The 22239-nt window shown below is 33.2% G+C and overlaps 1 protein-coding gene across 6 annotated transcripts; it reads left to right on the forward strand.

The window, feature by feature from the left end:
* On the forward strand, nt 1-21968 carry bisc (TM2 domain-containing protein 1 biscotti). Of its 6 annotated transcripts, XM_076466044.1 has the most exons (7): nt 82-302; nt 1941-2017; nt 2164-2254; nt 12180-12271; nt 19987-20060; nt 20401-20441; nt 21057-21968. In XM_076466044.1, exons 1-7 carry the CDS (start codon nt 172-174, stop codon nt 21058-21060), a joined length of 510 nt encoding a protein of 169 aa, XP_076322159.1. In that variant the 5' UTR covers nt 82-171; the 3' UTR covers nt 21061-21968. The 6 variants fall into 6 exon arrangements, with proteins under 6 accessions (XP_076322173.1, XP_076322184.1, XP_076322178.1 ...); XM_076466058.1 differs by lacking the exons at nt 82-302; nt 20401-20441 and adding an exon at nt 1-75; XM_076466069.1 differs by lacking the exon at nt 20401-20441 and having other exon boundaries at nt 37-125.
* Nucleotides 21969-22239: the final 271 nt, after the last annotated feature.

The following is a 22239-nucleotide window of genomic DNA, read 5'->3' on the forward strand; positions in this document are numbered from 1 at the left end:
TTTTCTTTATTTACTTTTATAGCACTAGGTGAAGAACTAAAGTGGTGTGATCCGGCCAATGAGAAGGTTGTTGTTGTATGTATACTGTGATTGTACGCTCGTAGTGTAACAGGATGTCTTTAAATTTGAGTGACATTTCGTGTTTGTTTTAAAATTTAAGTTAATAATTAAATGTATTTGAGTATGAAAAATTGTTATTCAAATAATTACTGGCATATTTTTGTATATTTCGTTCTTTTTGCTGTAAATTTTAAGAAACTTCATTGTTACGAAGTTAATTGTTCACATATTTTAATTGGGCAGTATCCTTTTAGTTTTAATTTTATGAAGGTTTATGTAAATTTGAAATATGCCTTGGATTATAATTAAAATGTACGATAAAATTCATAAGTTAAGTTATAATACCTCTCTATATTTCAGTGTTTTAAATCCTTAATTTAAAATTTTACATTGTCATCTGTTTAAGTTACTAATGTAGTAATAGTAATGTTTCATGTAGGATTAGCGGTGTTGGATTTGATGTAGTACTTATGGGCGGTTTATGTGATATTTTTTTTTATTTCCCACCAGTAAGCCACAATGTAAATAATACTCTTATTGGAACAGTAGTATTTATCAATATAACAAATTCAGTGCTCCACTTAACTTTTATTTTTAGGAACCAGCAAGTTCATGTTCTTTGTTTGTGGTTGTGAGAAAAAGAAAACAGTTCTTCATAACTGTTTAAACATAATACATCTGAATAAAAACAACTGTTCAAAATAATATTAATAAATAGGCTGTATTTATGTAGAATTCTGCTTTACAGGCAGGAAATTCAATTAAGTGCAAAAGTAATAGCTATCTCATTTCTACACTATGAATGTAAAAAAAAACCTATTGACCCAAATTACCAAGTTTTTTTTTACCCAATGCAAGAGGGAAAATGTCCCATTGCTCCAAGCATTCAGTTGAAGAAAATATTTATATAATGGATGTGTATACCTAAAATTCATGGGTTTGGTAAGAATCTTTCTTTGGGTTGTGCTCTCAGTGGAGGACTTAAACAGTTTTGTTACCATAGTAAAGGTAACATAATCTGATATTTAGACTAATTATCAATTATTTTACTGAGGAAATAAAACTAAAACATGTCAAAAAATTTGCTTCTATACTGTATTTATAAAAACATACTCTGTAACAGGGTAATATACAAATAACCTACATTTGCTGTGTAGCATCTGGTCTAGGAAAAACAAATTGTATGTAATAATTTTATTGACTCTAGATGTTTTGTAGCTTTTCTTTCAAAAATCTCCAAAGAATATAACTATGTTTAGTGACCACTACCATATTTACTCATTCATATAAAGTATTGGAATGAATCTGTCAATAGAACTTAAATTTGATTGGGAGCTGTCTTCAAATTATGTTAGGCTACAATTACACTTGCAGCACATGTCTAGGAAGCCTATCATGTTTCTTACATTGTTTTAAATTCTACAGCCTTTTCTTCTTTTAAAAGTATTCACCTGTATGTGTGAACATTAAAACAATGTCAACTACAGGGGTTACCAGATTTCACACTTTCTACAGTAACCAAATTAAAATTGAGGGTAAATGGTTTTATGTATGGTTTGTCTTATTTTCTGTTGAACCACAAAGCACTTGCTGCTTGTGGCAATAGTGCCATCATATCCTTGACCAGTCAGGTTTGTGACATCAAGTTCATTGTTATTTAATTCTTCCAGAATACATTTGGCCAATGATTCTGTCTCAAGTTCATGAGCAACTTTACAACAAATATATTCTTCATTAATTTCTGAATTGTTAATGTGCCAAGCTCGTTTGCTGTTTTTTGATGGGTCTTTAGTTCTATCACCTATTATCAAAACATACTGGCTTTTCTTATTTGTTATTTTATTTTGCCAAGAATAGTGCTTTTCTTGATCTGATTCCAGGTATTCTTGTGCCAATCCAGATATTGACCCCAGAACACAACAACCAAGAGGATGTTCCAAAGAAAATAAAGCATTAGGTAAAAATGACATCAAAACTGTTCAATCAAAAGAAACTTTTGTAATCACATTAAAAACATTGAATTCTGGTATTACTGCAGCAGTGTTTAGGGTTAAAGTGTTAATTATTTATAAAATATTGAAGACATTTGTTTGGTTCTTTCAGTAAACTGTACAACAGCTGAGAATATACAGTGTAAACCAGGCACAGGATTGGATAATAGGACCTTTATAGTTGAGATACCTTGTGAATACACGTGAGTATAAAGATAGTGTTACAAATAAAACATATCAAAGGAAGCAGTCAGAATATGTTCTATATTTAAAGCTAGTTTCTTGAAGAAGAAATTTTAGATTTGGTTCAGTCATTGTTTCAAATGTTTTGATATGAAGTTTAACACTGATTAATTATCTGGTTCATATTTTTTCTCTTGATAAATATTATCTGGAGACTGAGTAAGGGATATTTGTTTAAAATGGGCTTAAAAGGCTTACAAAAAATACCATCTTCAGACATAAGATGTGGTTATGTTATGTAATGCAGAAAACATGAGACCATTAGTCAGTTTTAACTATTTGGTGGCTATACAAATGTTAAGTAGCCAAAGATTGTACTTGATATATTGAACAGAATTATGTAAGATAGGTAAAGATTGTGCTGACTGTATTGGAAGATTACATTGGTATCATGATAGTAGAGTGAGTAAGTGTTACGTTGATATATTGTAGTAAAGGAAGCATATAAACTCAACACTGTTAAGGATGCCATATTGATTGAGCCTTAAATGGCAGCCATCATCAATTGATACTGCTACCTACAACATTTCTGATGTTTAAGGGTTAAGCTGGGAAATTTATTCAAATATCAGTAAGCATTAATTACACAGGTTATTGTCACCTAACCAAAGTAGGTGTTGATCTGTTAATGTAATGAAAGCAGTTAAATCATATACATACTTATCACATCTTGTTCCAATAATGCAATAAGTGTTTTCTGAATTTGTTCACTTCTGAGCTGGCATAGTCTGATGATTAGGATAAGTTGCTTCAGATTTGATTTTCATTGCCACCATTTCCTCCAGAGGGAGTGTTTCTGACTTATGGAAAGCTTCTGAGGCTATTGCCACCATCCCTAGTTTTGAAAGAAAGTAACAAACCAGCAAAACCAGTCACAAACTTGTGGCCTAGTTTAGTATTAAATTAAGGCTGATATAAATAAGTGGAGAAGTTGCTTTTGCCATGTTTCTAATGTTAAACATTCTTTCCTGAACAAATGGAAGTTGTGGCAAGCAACTCTGATAAAATGTTCACAAAGCAGTACAAAATATGAAAGAAAAAAAAACCTACTATGGAAGGTGCTTTCACTGAATGTTTTCTGCTGAATGGACCACACTTGACATAATCCAACATATACTGAATTCTTCCCAAAGATTCAAAATTAAAAGAGGCTTTGATGAATGAGCTGGCTGATGTTACATATTTGGAGAATGTCCATGCTATGTATTCACCAAGATTGTAATTAAAGATTCATATATGGGCATTATTGGTCATAGTGGATAAACTGATTTATGACATTTGGGGATGCTGTATATTTGTGGTGTTAGGCGAGCTGGTCTTGTATAGGTAGGAATAAAGTGTTTTTGAAATTGCATTGGCTTTTTTTCATTTTTAGTAGTATTTTTGTTAGTATGTATTCATTCATGTTTGTTATGACTATAGCATTTCCTTTATCTGTTTTTAGAATTTGTTTTGTCTTATTTTAGGTTTTTAATGGAATTAATGTCTCTCTTTATTATGTTGTTTTTTAGTTTTCTGTTTTGTGAGAAAATTCTTTGAAAAAAATCATTTAAAATGTTTTTAGGTGTTTCTGGAAAATATACATTTTTAATTTTTCTGGTAAGTTTGGCTGTTGGATGTCAATAGAATTGTCAAAGTTGTCATCTTTCTGTTGGTTGTTTTTTTTTTGTTTTCTATGAAAAGTATTACAAGTGTCCTATGCCAGCACTCTTTTTTTTTATACTGTTTTGAGTTTCTTGTTGAGAGATATACAAGTACCCTTTGTTCTTGCATTGTTTTTAGTTTCTTGATGGTTATAATGCCAATATTCTGTTTTTATACTGTTTTGAGTTTCTTGTTGAGAGATATACCAGTACCCATTGCTCTTACACTGATTTGAGTTTTTTGGTGGTAGCTATGCCAGTACTCTGTTTTCATACTGTTTTGAGTTTCTTGTTGAGAGACATACAAGTACCCTTTGTTCTTACATTGTTTTGAGGTTTTTGGTGGTAGCTATGCCAATACTCTGTTTTTATACTGTTTTGAGTTTCTTGTTGAGAGATATACCAGTACCCATCATTCTTGCATTGTTTTGAGGTTTTTGGTGGTAGCTATGCCAGTCCTCTGTTTTTATACTGTTTTCAGTTTCTTGATGCTCCTTGGTGTGGATTCCTGTATGTAGTGAGAGGACCTCCCAGGGAAGGTTCTGTTCATTCAGTTTACCTCCTCTGGGATCTAAACATTTACTCACGTGTTTGCCGTGTGTGGCGACCCGTGAAGGGGAGGAGAGGATACTGGTGGTTGAGGGGTCCAACCCTAACACACCACTTTGGCCTTGAATTCCTGTAGGTGAGCAACCTTGGGGTGGCCCTCCTTGGGTCATTCAGCTGGTCCACTTTGGCTAGGGTCAATCAATTACCAGTGTTAGATGTTCTCAACAGGTGTTGTGGACATTGTATCTGATGCTGATGTTTGGGTATAGTCCTCATGAAACCCTGGCATTACTGCATTGTCCTTGTTTGAGATTGTAGTGCATCCCCTCATATGGCTCCATGGTGGGTGGGGTCAGTGGGCACCTAAATATTTCCTTTTATTATGGATTCTCCAAATAAAAACTTAAATAGTGAAAAAACAGTCCATAAGTAAACAACTTCGTCTTCAAGATTCTGAGCAGCAATCTTTAACATCTGTAACACCTGTTGTACCTCATTTTCTTATCCTACATTCTCTTTCACACAAACCTTTAGGGCAAATGTCTCCCTTTTTCATTCAGAAGGTACTAGAGGGACTTGCCAGCTCTCCAAAGTCAGCAAATAAGCTTCAATCTGGTGACATATTGGTGGAAACATCCACATCTCAACACAGTGAACTAACTCCTCTTGCATTCAAAGGCAGTTGGGGATATACCTATTGAGGTTACACCTCATGCTACTTTGAATTCATCATGAGGAGTTATTATTGAGAGGGATTTGAAGGACATCCCTGAGTCAGATATTCTTGCTGGTTTCTCCACTCAAGGAATTTCTGCAGTGAGGAGTATCTCCACTCTCAATGATGGAATTACGATGCCAACCAGTATCCTCATGCTAACATTTACATCATCGCATGTAATTATCTTAATTGCAGGGTTTGGCCATACATTCCAAACCCTGTCTGATGTTTATAGTATCAGCAGTTTGGCTACTCAAAGATGTCATGTCATGGTTCCTTGACCTTTGCTCGTTGAGGTGGCCAGGTCCATGATGCTTATGAGTGTAAACCGGACCCTCATTGGGCCAATTTCAATGGCTCTTACCCTTCCTACTTTCATTCTTGTTTTAAATGGTTGAAAGAAAAAGAGGTGCAATGTTTGAATATGATTCATAACATTACTTATCCTGAGGCTCAAAAATTGCTGTCCACCACTTCATCTTGGACGTATGCTGCTGCACTTCATTCCACTACTACAGTAGGAGTGCAGATGAATCTCTCTGTGCTTTCAAAAGAATCATTTTCAAAACAAATGAAAAGTATTTTGACCTCCATGGCTAAAAACGTTGATGAATCAATTTCTACACCTGTCTCTGTCCCTTCCATACATTCCAAAAAATCCCAAGGTCCACTTCCTTTGGTTCCAGGTACAGGCATTTCCTCAGGCACATCTTATTCTCCCACCGTAAGATGCAAAACAATCATTTGTTTATGTTCTCAGTCACTGGAATCCCCTTCCAACAGCAAAGACCTGCCCAATTGACACACCCATGGAAGGTAATAGCCATCCGTGTTTTCTTGGATCATACCACCACTGTTTGTTCTGTCTACCTGTTGCCTGGAGAGACATATGATCAATCAAACCTTGATGTTTTCATTGAACAGTTGCTATCTCCCTTTTTAATCCTGGGGACTTTAATGGACATCATCCCCTCTGGGGAAGTCCTAATATTGATAGGAGGAGTTGCTCTATAGAGCATATGCTCTCTGATCACAACCTTTCTCTTTTCAATACCAGTTCTTATTTCCATGCACCTAGTCAATCCTTTACTGCTATTGATCTCTCAATTTGCTTCCCTTCATTTTTCTTCCATTTTTGATGGAGGGTTGACAATAATCCACGAGGCAGTGATCATTTTCCTATAATGCCACCTGACCCCCTTGTGCCCTGGTGAAAGCTGGATCAGGCAAACTGGTCCTCTTTTACTGCTTTCTCAGAACTTGATCCTGCTATCGTCTGTAAGCCATCAATAGATGCTTGTGTGGCAGCAGTAACTGACTGTATTAAACAAGCAGCTGCTCAATGTATTCCTAAAACATTGTTTTTGACAATATCCTCGTCCGTGGTAGAATTCTGCCTGCCACATGTCAAAGAAGGCTCAATAATGGGCCTGGGATACTTTCCTTAGATTTTCCATACTCTTGAATTGCATCACTTTCCAGCAGGCCCATGCACATGCTTGGTGGGTAAGACGTCAAAGCCAGAAGGAATCTTAGATTAAGTTCACAACCAGCATATCTTCTACCACTAGTTCCAAGGTCATAGGGAACAAGATTTGAAAGGTCAGTGGGCAATATAATTCTGTCCCCTCTCAATCTTGCTCTCTGATGGCCAGGAAGTAGCTGATACTCCAGGTGAAAGCTTTTGCCAGGTATCTAGCACTTCTTCCTCCTCCTCAACTTCCTTAGTCATCAAGACTTGGGCAGAGCGATCACCTCTTTCCTCTCAAGCTAATTGTCTCTATGATTATAATTGTCCCTTTACACTGGTGGAACTCAAATTGGCCCTTCATCAGTCTGGCAGTATATTGGTTGGACCAGATGATGTACACTATGAAATGCTGTGCCATCTATCTCCTGCTTGTTTTTAACCGGATGTCACAGGAGAATTGTTTTTACTTAAGCATGGTGCCAGGCTATTGTCCTACCTTTCTCTAAGCCTGGGAAGGATCCCAAGATTTCTTCAAACTGCCATCCAAATGCATTGATGAGCTGTCTCTGTAAGACCTTAGAGAGGATGGTTAATGTTTGTCTTGTTTGGTTCCTCGATTCAAACAACCTCCTCACGCCCACCCTGTGTGGGTTCTGATGACAGCTCTTCATCATGGACCACCTATTTGACTTGAAGTGTCAATCAGAGAAGCCTTTCTCAAATGACAACATCTTGTATCAATATTCTTTGACATTGAGAAGGCTTATGACACAACATGGAGGTAGGGCATTTTATGAGACCTCCATATATATATGGGTTACATGGCCATCTGCCCATTTTTATTAAACATTTTTTAATGGACAGGAGATTCCAAGTTTGTGTGGATTCGACACTTTCCTGTTCTTTTCTACAGGAACTTGGAGTCTCTCAGAGCTGTGTTTTGAGTGTCACACTTTTCAGTATAAAGATTATTACCATCACTGAACAACTCCCTCTCACTGTTGCAAACGGGCTTTATGTTGACGACTTTCACATCTCATGTCAGTTGTTAAACATGAGGTATATTCAGCAGCAGCTACAGACTGCCCTCAGTTGTTTACTGAAATGGACCACAGAAAATATCTTTATCTTCTCTTTCTCTAAAACCATTTCCATGCACTTTTGCTGTCAATGGTGTGTTCACCCTAATCCTGAACTCCATATTGGTGAAGTTGTGCTGCCTGTGGCCCCTGAGACAAAGTTCTTGGGGCTTATCTTTGACCATAAGCTGATCTTTATACCACACATCAAACAGCTACGGGTCAAATGTACAAAAGCATTGAACATCCTCTGTGTTCTGTCTTCCACCACTTTGGGATTGGATCAATGTTCTATGCTAAAGATATATTGTGCTCTTATTTGTTTAAGGCTAGACTATGGATTTCTGGTCTATGGATCTGCCAGAACCTTGGCCTAAAAGATGCTGGACCCAATTCATTATAAAGGGCTTTGGCTCAGCACTGGGGCTTTTCTCACTTCCGCAGTTTAGAGCTTATACATAGTCTCGTGAACCTTCGTTACACCTCTGCCATTTGCAACTGTCTTTACTATATGTTTTGAAACTTCGTTCCTTACCAAAGCATCCCATCTGAGTTTGTGTTTTCCTTCCTCTTTTTAGAACTTTTTCAGATGATCTGCCATTGCTGCTTTTGGCCTTCGTATCCATGCGCAGTTGGATAAATTGGGTCTGACCTTGGATAACATTGCTGTATCCAGTGGTCAACCCATCCCACCATGACTTATAACAGTCCCCAAATGTGACCTATCTTTAAATCATCTGAGATAAGCAGACACTTCTGATTGGAAATACTGTCTGTTATTTGCTGAATATTTTTTGAACCATCCTTTCCTTCCTGTTTATATAGATGATTCGAAATCTGGTGACTGTGTGGGCTCTGCCACAGTTTGTTGTGGTTCGATGGTTGTGCACAGAATCCTCTCTACAGCTTCTGTGTTCACTTCTGAACTACACCGTTTCTGTTGTCCTGGATCACAAAGAAGCTAAGCAGTTCTCAAACTACACTATTTATACTGACTCACTTAGTTCTCTACTGACCCTGGAATCATTTCATGTTAATTCACACCCTGTTCTTGCCAATATTTAAAACTGACTGGCCCATTTCTCTTTAACATCTACTTCTATCCAGTTTTTCTGGATACTGTGCTACATTGGTATTTGTGGGAACAAGCTCGCTGAAAAAGCAGCTAAATATATCTGCTCTGGCACTAACACTGCTGTGCCTCTTCCATACGTGGACTATGGCCAGGAGTGAGCAAAGTGAAAACAAGCTTTTCCAAATAAAACCCTATAATGGACTTTGGCTGTCTTATTTCCATAAGGATCAGAAAGAGGAAGTTGTTCTGATTAGGCTATGCATTGGTCACAGTTTTTTAACTCATTGTTTTCTTTTATCTGGAACTGATACACCAATGTATAGTCTGTGTAACACTCAGGTCACAGTAAACTCCATTTTACTTTCTTACCTTCGTTATGACTCTCAACGACAGCTTCATTTTAAACATGTTCTGTCCCAAGGTTTTTCCATAATGTTAGACAGTGTTATTGGTGATGGTGACATTGTTCACCTTGGTAATATATTTAGTTTTTTAAAGGCCATTAATCTTTTTATGCCATTTAAGTTGTTTAATTTATACATTGAATCTTTTTTTAATGTGGTTCTCTCTTAAGAATCACAGTCTCTCTAGTTTGATTTGAAATTAGAAAATGGCCATAACGTTAAATAACTCGAAACCAGGACTAAAATGACCAACTTCAGGTGACTGATGATGGTTTTTGTACTTACCTGCTAGTCTTCCTGGTGAGTTATGATAATTACAGTTCTGCTACAGAAAGTCCTTTACAACTTTTATTACAGTAGTTTTTCTCTTAACATTGTACACTAGATGTAAACATTAGTTTTATGATATTTGTTTTAAACTTTGTTTTGTTTTACCGTAATTTCATTTTATGAATGTTACTAAATTTACTTTACTGTTTACCAGATGTTTGGCACAGATAGCCTAGCTGCTTTGTGCCATAAAACACCAAATCAACCAACAAACCAATCAGTTTCTTGATGAGAGCTATACAAGAACTCTTAATTTTTACACTGTCTTTAGTTTCTTGATGGCATCTCTACCAGTACTGTTTGTTTTTACACTGTTTTGAGTTTCATGTTGAGAAATATACTAGTACCCTTCATTATACTGTTTTGAGTTTCTTGATAGTACATATACCCAGTACCCTTTCTTTTTACACTGTTTTGAGTTTCTTTATGGTAGCTATGCCAGTACCCTTTGTTTTTATGTTGTTTTGAGTTTGTTATTACACTCACTTTACTTTTTTGATGGGGGCTGTACCAGTACCCTTTGTTTTTGAACAGATTTGAGTTGCTTCGTGGTAGCTATTCCATTACTCCTTGTACTGTTACCCAGTACTGTTTTTTATTACACTATTTTGAGTTTCTTGATAGTACGTATACCACTACCCTTTGTTGTTACACTGTTTTGAGTTTTATGATGGTAGGTATGCCAATACTCTTTGTTGTTACACTCACTCACTTTCTTGATAGTAGCTCTACCAGTTCCCTTTGTTTTTGTACAGGCTTGAGTTTGTTGTTACACTCACTCACTTTCTTGATAGTAGCTCTACCAGTTTCCTTTGTTTTTGTACAGGTTTGAGTTTGTTTTAACACTTGCTTTACTTTCTTGATAGTAGCTCTACCAGTTTCCTTTGTTTTTGTACAGGCTTGAGTTTGTTGTAACACTTGCTTTACTTTCTTGATAGTAGCTCTACCAGTTCCCTTTGCTTTTGTACAGGTTTGAGTTTGTTGTAACACTCGCTTTACTTTCTTGATAGTAGCTCTACCAGTTCCCTTTGTTTTTGTACAGGCTTTTGTTTGTTGTTACACTCACTCACTTTCTTGATAGTAGCTCTACCAGTTCCCTTTGCTTTTGTACAGGTTTGAGATTCTTGAGAGCTATACAAGTACCCTTTGTTTGATGGTAGCTATGCCAGTACTCTTTGTTGTTACTGTTTTGAGTTTGATGGTAGCTATACCAGTATCCTTTGTTTTTACCCTGTTTTATTTACTTGATGGTAGCTATACCAGTGCTCTTTGTTTTTACTCTTTAGGGTTTCTTGGTGAGAGATATACTTGTACACTTTTTTGATACTGTTTTGAATTTCCTGATAGTAACTATACCTAGTAGCCTTTGTTTTTATAGTTTTAACTTTCTTGATGATAGCTGTACCAATACTCTTGGAATAGAAATTTCTCAAAGTGTGATTCTCTTGTTTCACTATCCAGTAGTTACAATTTAAAACATGCATAATACTGACAAGGTTAGTAGCAATTAGCTTGTTGTGCTTGGCAAAATGTTTCCAGCAAGTTGCATTACTAAGTAATGAGCATCCTTGTTCTGAAGAAAACTTTAATAAGCAGATGTTGGTAGACCTTGTGTAACCACATGTTGTGATGGATTAGCCTTTTTCAAAATTCTTGCAAATATTCATATATTTTCTATGCAAGTGCAAATCACTATAAATTTACATTGTTAAAGAGTGTTAACCAGTGAATGGGATAGTAGATCTAATTTAGGCTCATATAATGCACAGACAATGGATATGGCCTTACCTACTCTGTTACTTAGTATGCCTTAATTAGCAATTTAATCTTTACCTAATCAGTATGTTGCATTTAACAGTGTAATCCATGTTTGATTTCTGTTATTCAGTATGCCTTGTTTAACAGTGTTATCCATGTTTGATTTCTGTTATTCAGTATGCCTTGTTTGACAGTGTAATTCATGTTTGATTTCTGTTATTCAGTATGCCTTGTTTCACAGTGTAATCCTTACCTGATTTCTGTTATTCAGTATGCCTTGTTTCACAGTGTAATCCTTACCTGATTTCTGTTATTCAGTATGCCTTGTTTCACAGTGTAATCCTTACCTGATTTCTGTTATTCAGTATGCCTTGTTTCACAGTGTTATCCATGTTTGATTTCTGTTATTCAGTATGCCTTGTTTCACAGTGTAATTCATGTTTGATTTCTGTTATTCAGTATGCCTTGTTTCACAGTGTAATCCTTACCTGATTTCTGTTATTCAGTATGCCTTGTTTCACAGTGTAATCCTTACCTGATTTCTGTTATTCATTATGCCTTGTTTAACAGTGTAATCCTTACCTGAATTTTGTTATTAAATATGTTGTGCAGATTCAGACATCAGAAATTGGTTTTCACATAAGGAAAAGAAAAAGAAGAAATTGAGATTTATAAGATTGTTGATGTTTTTTGTATTCAGTTATAACTAGGGGACATTTTTATTAAGGTAGGAATTGTGTTTAGCTAAAATGGTGCTATTTTTCTTTCTAACTAATTTTCATAGAGAATTTTATTAAGCCTTGCATTGTTTATAATTTAATGTTTTTCTAATATTGCCTGTTTTTATTCCATGTGTAGAAATGGTTACTCATTTGAAACAGCTCTTCTGTTGTCTATCTTTCTGGGAATGTTTGGTATAGACAGGTTTTACTTAGGCTATCCTGCTATTGGTATGTTGTAGTATTTGTATATATATATATGTTTTTTTATAAGATTACCAGTTTATTACAACTTGAAACCTAATTCTTCAAGAACAGTTAAACTAATTATAAAAATAATATGCTGGAATTTCATTAAGATTCATATTTTGTGAAATTATATGGTGTATATATATATATGGACTTTCTTCATTCTTAAGTACTTTTTTCAGCTCTATATTTTAATAATCTTAGACTTGACAAATTGTGTGAAAGGATCAAAAGCTGAGATATTTCCAATTATGTGGAATCTTTTATCAATAAGTGGTAATAGACAGATTTTTCTTGACACATCTCCTTGTGGACAAAACTATGTACATATTTTTCATATTTTATCCTTTTGACTATAGAAGGTTCTTGTTGTCCTGTTTTGTTCCAAAAATAAAATTAATTGATAAATTTGATAAGTATGTAGTTTCAGAAAAATATTTTTTTCCACTGTTTCTAAAATAAACATTTATTTAATGTGGTTATTTGAAATTGGACTCTGAATAGTCTACCTGCAAAATGATTTGAACTTGGACTCTGAATAGTCTACCTGCAAAATGATTTGAACTTGGATTCTGAATAGTCTACATGCAAAATGATTTGAACCTGGACTCTGGATAGTCTACCTGCAAAATGATTTGAACTTGGACTCTGAATAGTCTACCTGCAAAATGATTTTTATATGAAAATGTTATTTATCATCTTTCAGTTTTCACATTTCACTTGCTTAATTTCTTGAACCTCATAAATTAATATGAAGATTTTTAAGGTAAATGTTTATAGTTTGCTTGCTATATCACTAGTGCTGCCTATTTTAATCACTATACAGGACAATGAAGTGTTTAAAAATAACAAATGGAAGTATGGGCTAATCTTTTAGCTCTTGGTAGAAGTCTTTTGAAACTTATTTTTTAATGTGTAGTTTTACATCATATATCTCACATACTGTTTACTTTGTCTTGTGAAACTTGTTTTTTAATGTGTTATTTCACATCCAATATCTCACTTACACTTTACTTTGTAGAAGGCTTGTGAAACTTATTTTTTAATATATGCAATTTCACATCCTATATCTCACTAACAGTTTACTTTGTAGAAGGCTTCTGAAACTTATTTTTAATGTGTAGTTTCACATCCTATATCGCACTTGCAGTTTACTTTGCAGAAGTCTTGTGAAACTTATTTTTTAGTGTGTAATTTCACATCCTATATCTCACTTACAGTTTACTTTGTAGAAGGCTTCTGAAACTTATTTTTAATATGTGTAGTTTCACATCCTATATTGCACTTGCAGTTTACTTTGCAGAAGTCTTGTGAAACTTTTTTTTTGATGTGTAATTTCACATCCTATATCTTACAATTTACTTTGTAGAAGGCTCATGAAACTTATTTTTTAATGTGTAATTTCACATTCTATATCTCCCTTACAGTTTACTTTGTAGAAGTCTTGTGAAACTTATTTTTTAATGTGTAATTTCACATCCTATATCTTACAATTTACTTTGTAGAAGGCTCATGAAACTTATTTTTTAATGTGTAGTTTCACATCCTATATCGCACTTGCAGTTTACTTTGCAGAAGTCTTGTGAAACTTTTTTTGATGTGTAATTTCACATCCTATATCTTACAATTTACTTTGTAGAAGGCTCATGAAACTTATTTTTTAATGTGTAATTTCACATCCTATATCTCACTTACAGTTTACTTTGTAGAAGGCTTGTGAAACTTATTTTTTAATGTGTAATTTCACATCCTATATCTCACTTGTAGATTATTTTTAACTTTTCCAATTCTTTGTCTTATATTAATTATGCTGATACATCAACAGATGTTTCCCTAGGGCTTTATTATTATTTTATACAGTGGCTCCTGTACAGAGATTTGTTTGAATAACATTTTTCACATGTGAGATATGCTAGCTTGTTTATATTCACAATCTAGGCAGCAACAAGTTAAACTTATTAAAATCATTAAATGTTTCAAGTATGATTTTAGGAACACGAACAATTTATAATTAAATAAAATATAAAAGTAAGGACTAAATACAATTCAAGTGCTACAGTCTATCAAGCAGAAAACAAAACTATAGACAGTTACATCTGTTTCAGTACAAAATCTGTGTACCAGTCTCAACCAGTCATGCAGCATATTGTAAGTTGATCTCTTTCTAAAGAATACGTTTAACCAACTAACTATGTGACTTGTACTTCTCAAGGGAAAGTTTTGAATGTGGTTGTGTCTCCTGTCAAGGGCCAGAAAATGTATTTCTCTTTTCCAGTGAATACATGTCAGTAGGCAACATAAACCATTGACAAGCCACTCACTTAGTAGTGGCTAAGAGTGAACTCTTAGTGAAGTCCAGGTTTTTCATAGCATGTAATTAATAGATAATATAAAAATTCAAATTGTAATATATGTTGTAATGTTAATTTCATTGGCATATATTAATAGTAAATTGGTGTAATTAAATTATGAATGTAACACAATACATACATAGAAAGGAATTTAAAAGTGGCAGCAACAGCTATAGGGTGAATATATTATGAGGTTTATAATACTAGCTGCCTAGTCCTTACAGTACTTCATGTAACACAATACATACATAGAAAGGAATTTAAAAGTGGCAGCAACAGCTATAGGGTGAATATATTATGAGGTTTATAATACTAGCTGCCTAGTCCTTACAGTACTTCGTGTAACACAATACATACATAGAAAGGAATTTAAAAGTGGCAGCAACAGCTATAGGGTGAATATATTATGAGGTTTATAATACTAGCTGCCTAGTCCTTACAGTACTTCGTGTAACACAATACATACATAGAAATGAATTTAAAAGTGGCAGCAACAGCTATAGGGTGAATATATTATGAGGATTATAATACTAGCTGCCTAGTCCTTACAGTACTTCATGTAACACAATACATATATAGAAATGAATTTAAAAGTGGCAGCAACAGCTATAGGGTGAATATATTATGAGGTTTATAATACTAGCTGCCTAGTCCTTACAGTACTTCATGGTGTTATCTAGGAATGTTTTTTTAAAGTTTAATGATGTCTTAAGTAAGTACCATACACCTCAAATTTTTATAACACATTACTGGACTACTTTCAACCCACGTTAAGTGGTAGTGTTAACATTAGATAATCAGTGAGAATTTAGATTACAGTTAAAGATATCACTGGAAGAGGGAAGTTATGTGTAGCAAAGCAGAAGAAAGGTATTTCTGGAGATGGTGTTACTGAAACCTATAAGCTTTATTTCATTCTTTATCCCTAAAGCTACAGCTGTCATCAGTTAATGATACAAGCTAAAAACATTAGTTGGCAACTTCCTCACACCGTAGTGACCTTATGCACTCAAAGCATTGCATCTGAATCATTTTTTCAATGAAAACCATGGAGGAGAAAAGAAAGGGTGCATCAGCCAAAGAAATGAAGCAAAAACAATTTTCATCAAAAGACAAAATTGAAGTATTAACACTTGGTAATTACTCCAATAAAGAAGAAATCTTTCAGATTGTGAATCAATATCTATAAGTGAATTAGAATCCATCAGTTCCCAGTGGGTAAGGTGACACAATTTTGATCCATTTATTCATTCTTTTGACAGTATAAACTCTAGACTCGCAAATAAATTTAGGCTCACAGATAAAGATTATGGATATGTTACTGCTATATTTGATAAAAGTATGACAGGTCATATTGTGTGAGAAATGAATATTATGAGTTTTATAAATCTTTGAATTCCAAATAAAGTGAAAGTAACATTCCCTCTACTTCATAAAGTAAGAAATGGGAAGATAGAACTATTGAAGAAATGTACACTTTTGTTGTTCTGATGACACTTATACCACATGTAAAAAAAAAAAAAAAAAGTAGGCTGATTATGGGATGAATTAATCCACTTAGAAGTCCAGTTTTTCCAAAATACATTACTAGAGATTGATTCAGGGAGATTCTTAGACATTTGCACTTTGCAAATAATGAAGAACCAAATGCAAACAATCAATTATGTAAAGTTTGAAAAGTGTTTACAGTGGTAAATCTCCATTTCAAAAAGTAGTTATTGACAAATCATTTATTCTTTTCCAGGGTCATGTTGTTTTCAAGCAATACATTCCAAACAAGTGCAATAGATTTAGAATAAATATCTTTGTATTATGTGATAATGAGACAGGAAGAGATAAGATTATCTATTCTGCAAGTGATATAGATGTCTTCAAATATCCCCAATTAGGATTTTCACAATAAGTTGTCAAGCAGTTGATGAAAGACTACCTTGGAAAAGGCCATGTATACTGATAATTATTATACAGGTTTGGAATTATGCAGCTTTCTCTTTGAAAATAAGACTGGTTTTTGTGGAACAGTTAGAACTAATTGGAAGAACATTTCTACATTTGCACCTCTTGAGAAAGGAGATGTTAAGACCAAGAAGCAAGGGAATATTTTGGCACTTCAGTAGATAGACAAACATCCTGTTACTTCACTTAGTACAGTACATATAGACAAACATCATGTTACTTTACTTAGTACAGTACATAAAGACAAACATCCTGTTACTTTACTTAATACAGTACATATAGACAAACATCCTGTTACACTTTACTTAGTACAGTACGTGAAACAAACATCCTGTTACTTTACTTAATACAGTACATAAAGACAAACATCATGTTACACTTTACTTAGTACAGTACATAAAGACAAACATCATGTTACTTCACTTAGTACAGTACATAAAGACAAACATCATGTTACTTTATTTAGTACAGTACATATAGACAAACATCCTGTTACTTTACTTAGTACAGTACATAAAGACAAACATCCTGTTACTTTACTTAGTACAGTACATAAAGACAAACATCCTGTTACTTTACTTAGTACAGTACATAAAGACAAACATACTGTTACTTTACTTAGTACAGTACATAAAGACAAACATACTGTTACTTTACTTAGTACAGTACATAAAGACAAACATACTGTTACTTTACTTAGTACAGTACATAAAAACAAATATACTGTTACTTTACTTAGTACAGTACATAAAGACAAACATACTGTTACTTTACTTAGTACAGTACACGTGAAACAAACATCCTGTTACTTTACTTAGTACAGTACGTGAAACAAACATACTGTTACTTTACTTAGTACAGTACATAAAGACAAACATACTGTTACTTTACTTAGTACAGTACATAAAGACAAACATACTGTTACTTTACTTAGTACAGTACATAAAGACAAACATACTGTTACTTTACTTAGTACAGTACGTGAAACAAACATCCTGTTACTTTACTTAGTACAGTACGTGAAACAAACATACTGTTACTTTACTTAGTACAGTACATAAAGACAAACATACTGTTACTTTACTTAGTACAGTACATAAAGACAAACATACTGTTACTTTACTTAGTACAGTACATAAAGACAAACATACTGTTACTTTACTTAGTACAGTACATAAAGACAAACATCCTGTTACATTTTACTTAGTACAGTACATAAAGACAAACATCCTGTTACATTTTACTTAGTACAGTACGTGAAACAAACATCATGTTACACTTTACTTTGTACAGTACGTGAAACAAACATCATGTTACACTTTACTTTGTACAGTACGTGAAACAAACATCCTGTTACTTTACTTAGTACAGTACATAAAGACAAACATCCTGTTACACTTTACTTAGTATAGTACATAAAGACAAACATCCTGTTACACTTTACTTAGTACAGTACATGAGACAAACATTCTGTTACTCAATACAGTACATGAAACAAATGTCCTGTTACTTTACTTAGTACAGTACATAAAGACAAACATCCTGTTACTTTACTTAGTACAGTAAATAAAGACAAACATCCTGTTACTTTACTTAGTACAATACATAAAGCTGAAATAAAGTACAGTGGAATGAATGATAGCAAAACTAAATAACCAAAAGCCAAACTTGATATGGTTTCAGATTATACTTTTAACACGAGGCTAGTTGATAAGAGTGACATGGAATTTGACAAATTATTATGTGTTAAGGGCTACCAGAAGCTCTTTACTCACCTAATTGATATTTCAGTTTTGAATTCTTATAACAATATCTAGTAAAAACTGGTAAGAAGCCATCATTAAGGCAGTTTAGTTACAATGTAATTTACCAATTATTGGAAAGGTATGGAAAAGTGGAAGATGTAGAATTACTGTTCCTGATAGATTTTTTGGAAAAGAAGTATTTTCTCAGCACTTTTTATAAAGCATTCCATCTTCAGAAGCTAGTAAAAAGTGTACTAAGACAATGCCACAAATGTATGTATACAACAAGAACAGAAATGAAACTTAGTAACTACCTGGTGTAGAGTGCAGAGTAACACTGGAGCATGTTTTCATCACCTAAAAAATTATTTAAACTTCTAACAAACAACTTTTTATTATGCTTTTCTTTACATTTACTTTCATATTTTATTCAAAATTCATGATGAAAACGCCAAAGATTACATTTTAAGAAATTTTTTTCCAAATTTTTTTACGTCTCTGGTAAGCTGCTATCTACAACATTCCTGCTGTTTAAAAGTTAACAAACATTTGGTTTTATAGAACATTCTGGTGTATTGTAGAAATGTATTAAAGGTGGATTAACTTTTGGAATAATACAACATTCTGGTGTTGTATGGTAGGAATGTGTTAAAGGTGGATTAACTTTTGGTATAATACAACATTCTGGTGTTGTATTGTAGGAATGTGTTAAAGGTGGATTAACCTTTGGTATAATACAACATTCTGGTGTTGTATGGTAGGAATGTGTTAAAGGTGGATTAACTTTTGGAATAATACAACATTCTGGTGTTGTATGGTAGGAATGTGTTAAAGGTGGATTAACTTTTGGTATAATACAACATTCTGGTGTTGTATGGTAGGAATGTATTAAAGGTGGATTAACCTTTGATATAATACAACATTCTGGTGTTGTATGGTAGGAATGTATTAAAGGTGGATTAACCTTTGGTATAATACAACATTCTGGTGTTGTATGGTAGGAATGTGTTAAAGGTGGATTAACTTTTGAAATAATACAACATTCTGGTGTTGTATTGTAGGAATGTGTTAAAGGTGGATTAACCTTTGGTATAATACAACATTCTGGTGTTGTATGGTAGGAATGTGTTAAAGGTGGATTAACTTTTGGAATAATACAACATTCTGGTGTTGTATGGTAGGAATGTGTTAAAGGTGGATTAACTTTTGGTATAATACAACATTCTGGTGTTGTATGGTAGGAATGTATTAAAGGTGGATTAACCTTTGGTATAATACAACATTCTGGTGTTGTATGGTAGGAATGTGTTAAAGGTGGATTAACTTTTGGTATAATACAACATTCTAGTGTTGTATTGTAGGAATGTGTTAAAGGTGGATTAACTTTTGGAATAATACAACATTCTGGTGTTGTATTGTAGGAATGTGTTAAAGCTGGATTAACCTTTGGTATAGATAACTTTCTGGTGTTCTAAGAATATTCAACTTAGATAACCATTTTATGTTTGATTTAGTAGAATATTGTAGAAATGTTATAGAAATATTTGTTTTTTAACTTACATTTTGTTAGTATGTCTTATCACAGTAGCATGTCGTTAAGTGTTTCATAACATTGATATATCGTACTAAACTGTGTTTTTTTCAGGTTTATTAAAGCTGTGTACATTGGGCTTTATGTTCTTGGGTCAACTAGTTGACATAATACTCATTGCATTACAGGTGAGTTGTAAGCATTCACAGAATCTTTTATAACTTAACATGTATATTACATTTATTAGTGTCATAATGACGTAGATTACATTCATTCTTTAACAACCTACTGTCTTACTAGTGTCATAATGATGTAGATTACATTCATTCTTTAACAACCTACTGTCTTACTAGTGTCATAATGATGTAGATTACATTCATTCTTTAACAACCTACTGTCTTACTAGTGTCATAATGATGTAGATTACATTCATTCTTTAACAACCTACTGTCATTTTCAGAAGATAGTACAAACTTTTTTGTTTGGGACTATATAATATATGGTGACAAATCTAAATGTTTTTTACAGCTAGTCCAGAAATGTTACATTTCAATGTCTTTGTTTCTCAGGTATTGTTTTTTATTTTCATTTACATTCACTATCTTTAAACACTTTTTTTAAATACAGTAATGAAGAAATGTTTTGTGATTTTTTATCTTTATTTACATGTTTGTTTAGAAATATGAATCAAACATTGTTTGATATCAAGTACTACAAGTTGTTTTTCATGAAACCTTTAAGTTCTAACTATGAATCACTGTGGGTGGTACTAGATTTTTGAGTGTTTATTTGCTAGTCACAATGGGAAAACACCAAGTGCTGAGATTAGCTCATTTTTACATATACTGTTTCTTTGTCTGCCTTAATTGCAAACATACCAAGCTCTGCTGCAAATGTGTAATTAGAGATTTTACAACACTCTAACATTCTTGTTTTCCAAATGTTTCTTTGATCACAATATTGCAAATATTTAGGTGCATGATAGTTATGTCATATAATGGGATGCTACCTTCAATACCACAAACCTCTGTAGCCCACTGAATTCAGTGTAATTTACTCTCAGATTGGATGTTAACTAGATATAGTTTTAGGAGTTTTGACGTTATCAGTCTTACCTCTGTTACAGGTTTTCTCTGAATCTGTGTTTCCAGTTGAACTAAAATTATTATGATTTTTTATTATAGGTAGTTGGGCCTGCAGATGGTTCTTACTATGTGATAAACTATTTTGGTCCACGTTTAACTTTTCTTCAGATGGATAATGAAACATATGTTGTACCTCAAGAACCTGAAGCCGAACTTTAAGAATAGTGTGGTTATTATAAACTCTAGTTAATTTGTCTTCTGATAATTAAAGAAACATGTACATTACTTTCACAAGTTCTAGATGGATGGTTACTACTGTCAAATACTCTCTCCAGTTTTTTATTCAATAACAGAGGGTTACACAAGTAATAATCTAATAATAATTACTGAACAAACTTTAATTATTACAATGTAATAATTATATCATTTAATTGTATTGTTACTTTCATGTTAATTTGTCTTTGTATGATTTCATGTCACTACTTTCTTTGAACATGTTTACTCGTCTACCTAAAATTTTAACTTTATCTTTAACAATATGTAGCTCCTTGAAATTGTTTGTTTATATGTGAAGATGTGTTCCTTTGAAGAAATTTCCTAAATAAAAACAACATAAGAATACAGGTTATTACTATTAAAATCTTGTGCTACTGATGTTTTGTAAAAATCAAATATATAGTTTTGTTTTTTGATAAAACATTTGAGGTGATATGTTCTAAAAGAAAGCAAATTAAGTAATTTTTATTAAAAAGAGAAATGAAAGAAACACAGTTTAAAATAATCTGAAGTTAACTTTTCATCCAATGCTGCACTAATGAAATTGTGAGTTTTAATTCCAATAACTCTTTTGTTAGTGTGTGTTAAATAATATAACATGTATATTCAGTTTCAACTTTTATAGAATCATAACCTTTTATATCAGTAGAGAAAAGTTTAAAAGTGGAACAAAGAACTGTTCTTTTGAACTATAACTTGAAATGTATTTTATTAAAAACTGATTTTGAAATACAACTAATTTGTACTTGTTGATAATGGTGTTTGTGAAATGGTAAAAGTTTAACTTTTGCAAGAAACAGGACAAAACTAATATGGTTAAAAGTTCAAGACTGTCCACAAGTTACTAGCTAATTGACAGTTTCTAAAATTTTTAAACCCTTGTTTGACATATATGACAGTTACAGTTCTGAAAGACTATATTACTAGCTAATTGACAGTTTCTAAAATTTTTAAACCCTTGTTTGACATATATGACAGTTACAGTTCTGAAAGACTATATTACTAG

The sequence above is a fragment of the Tachypleus tridentatus genome, chromosome 1 (assembly GCF_004210375.1).
Source record: "Tachypleus tridentatus isolate NWPU-2018 chromosome 1, ASM421037v1, whole genome shotgun sequence".
In the NCBI taxonomy this organism is placed as follows: domain Eukaryota; kingdom Metazoa; phylum Arthropoda; class Merostomata; order Xiphosura; family Limulidae; genus Tachypleus; species Tachypleus tridentatus.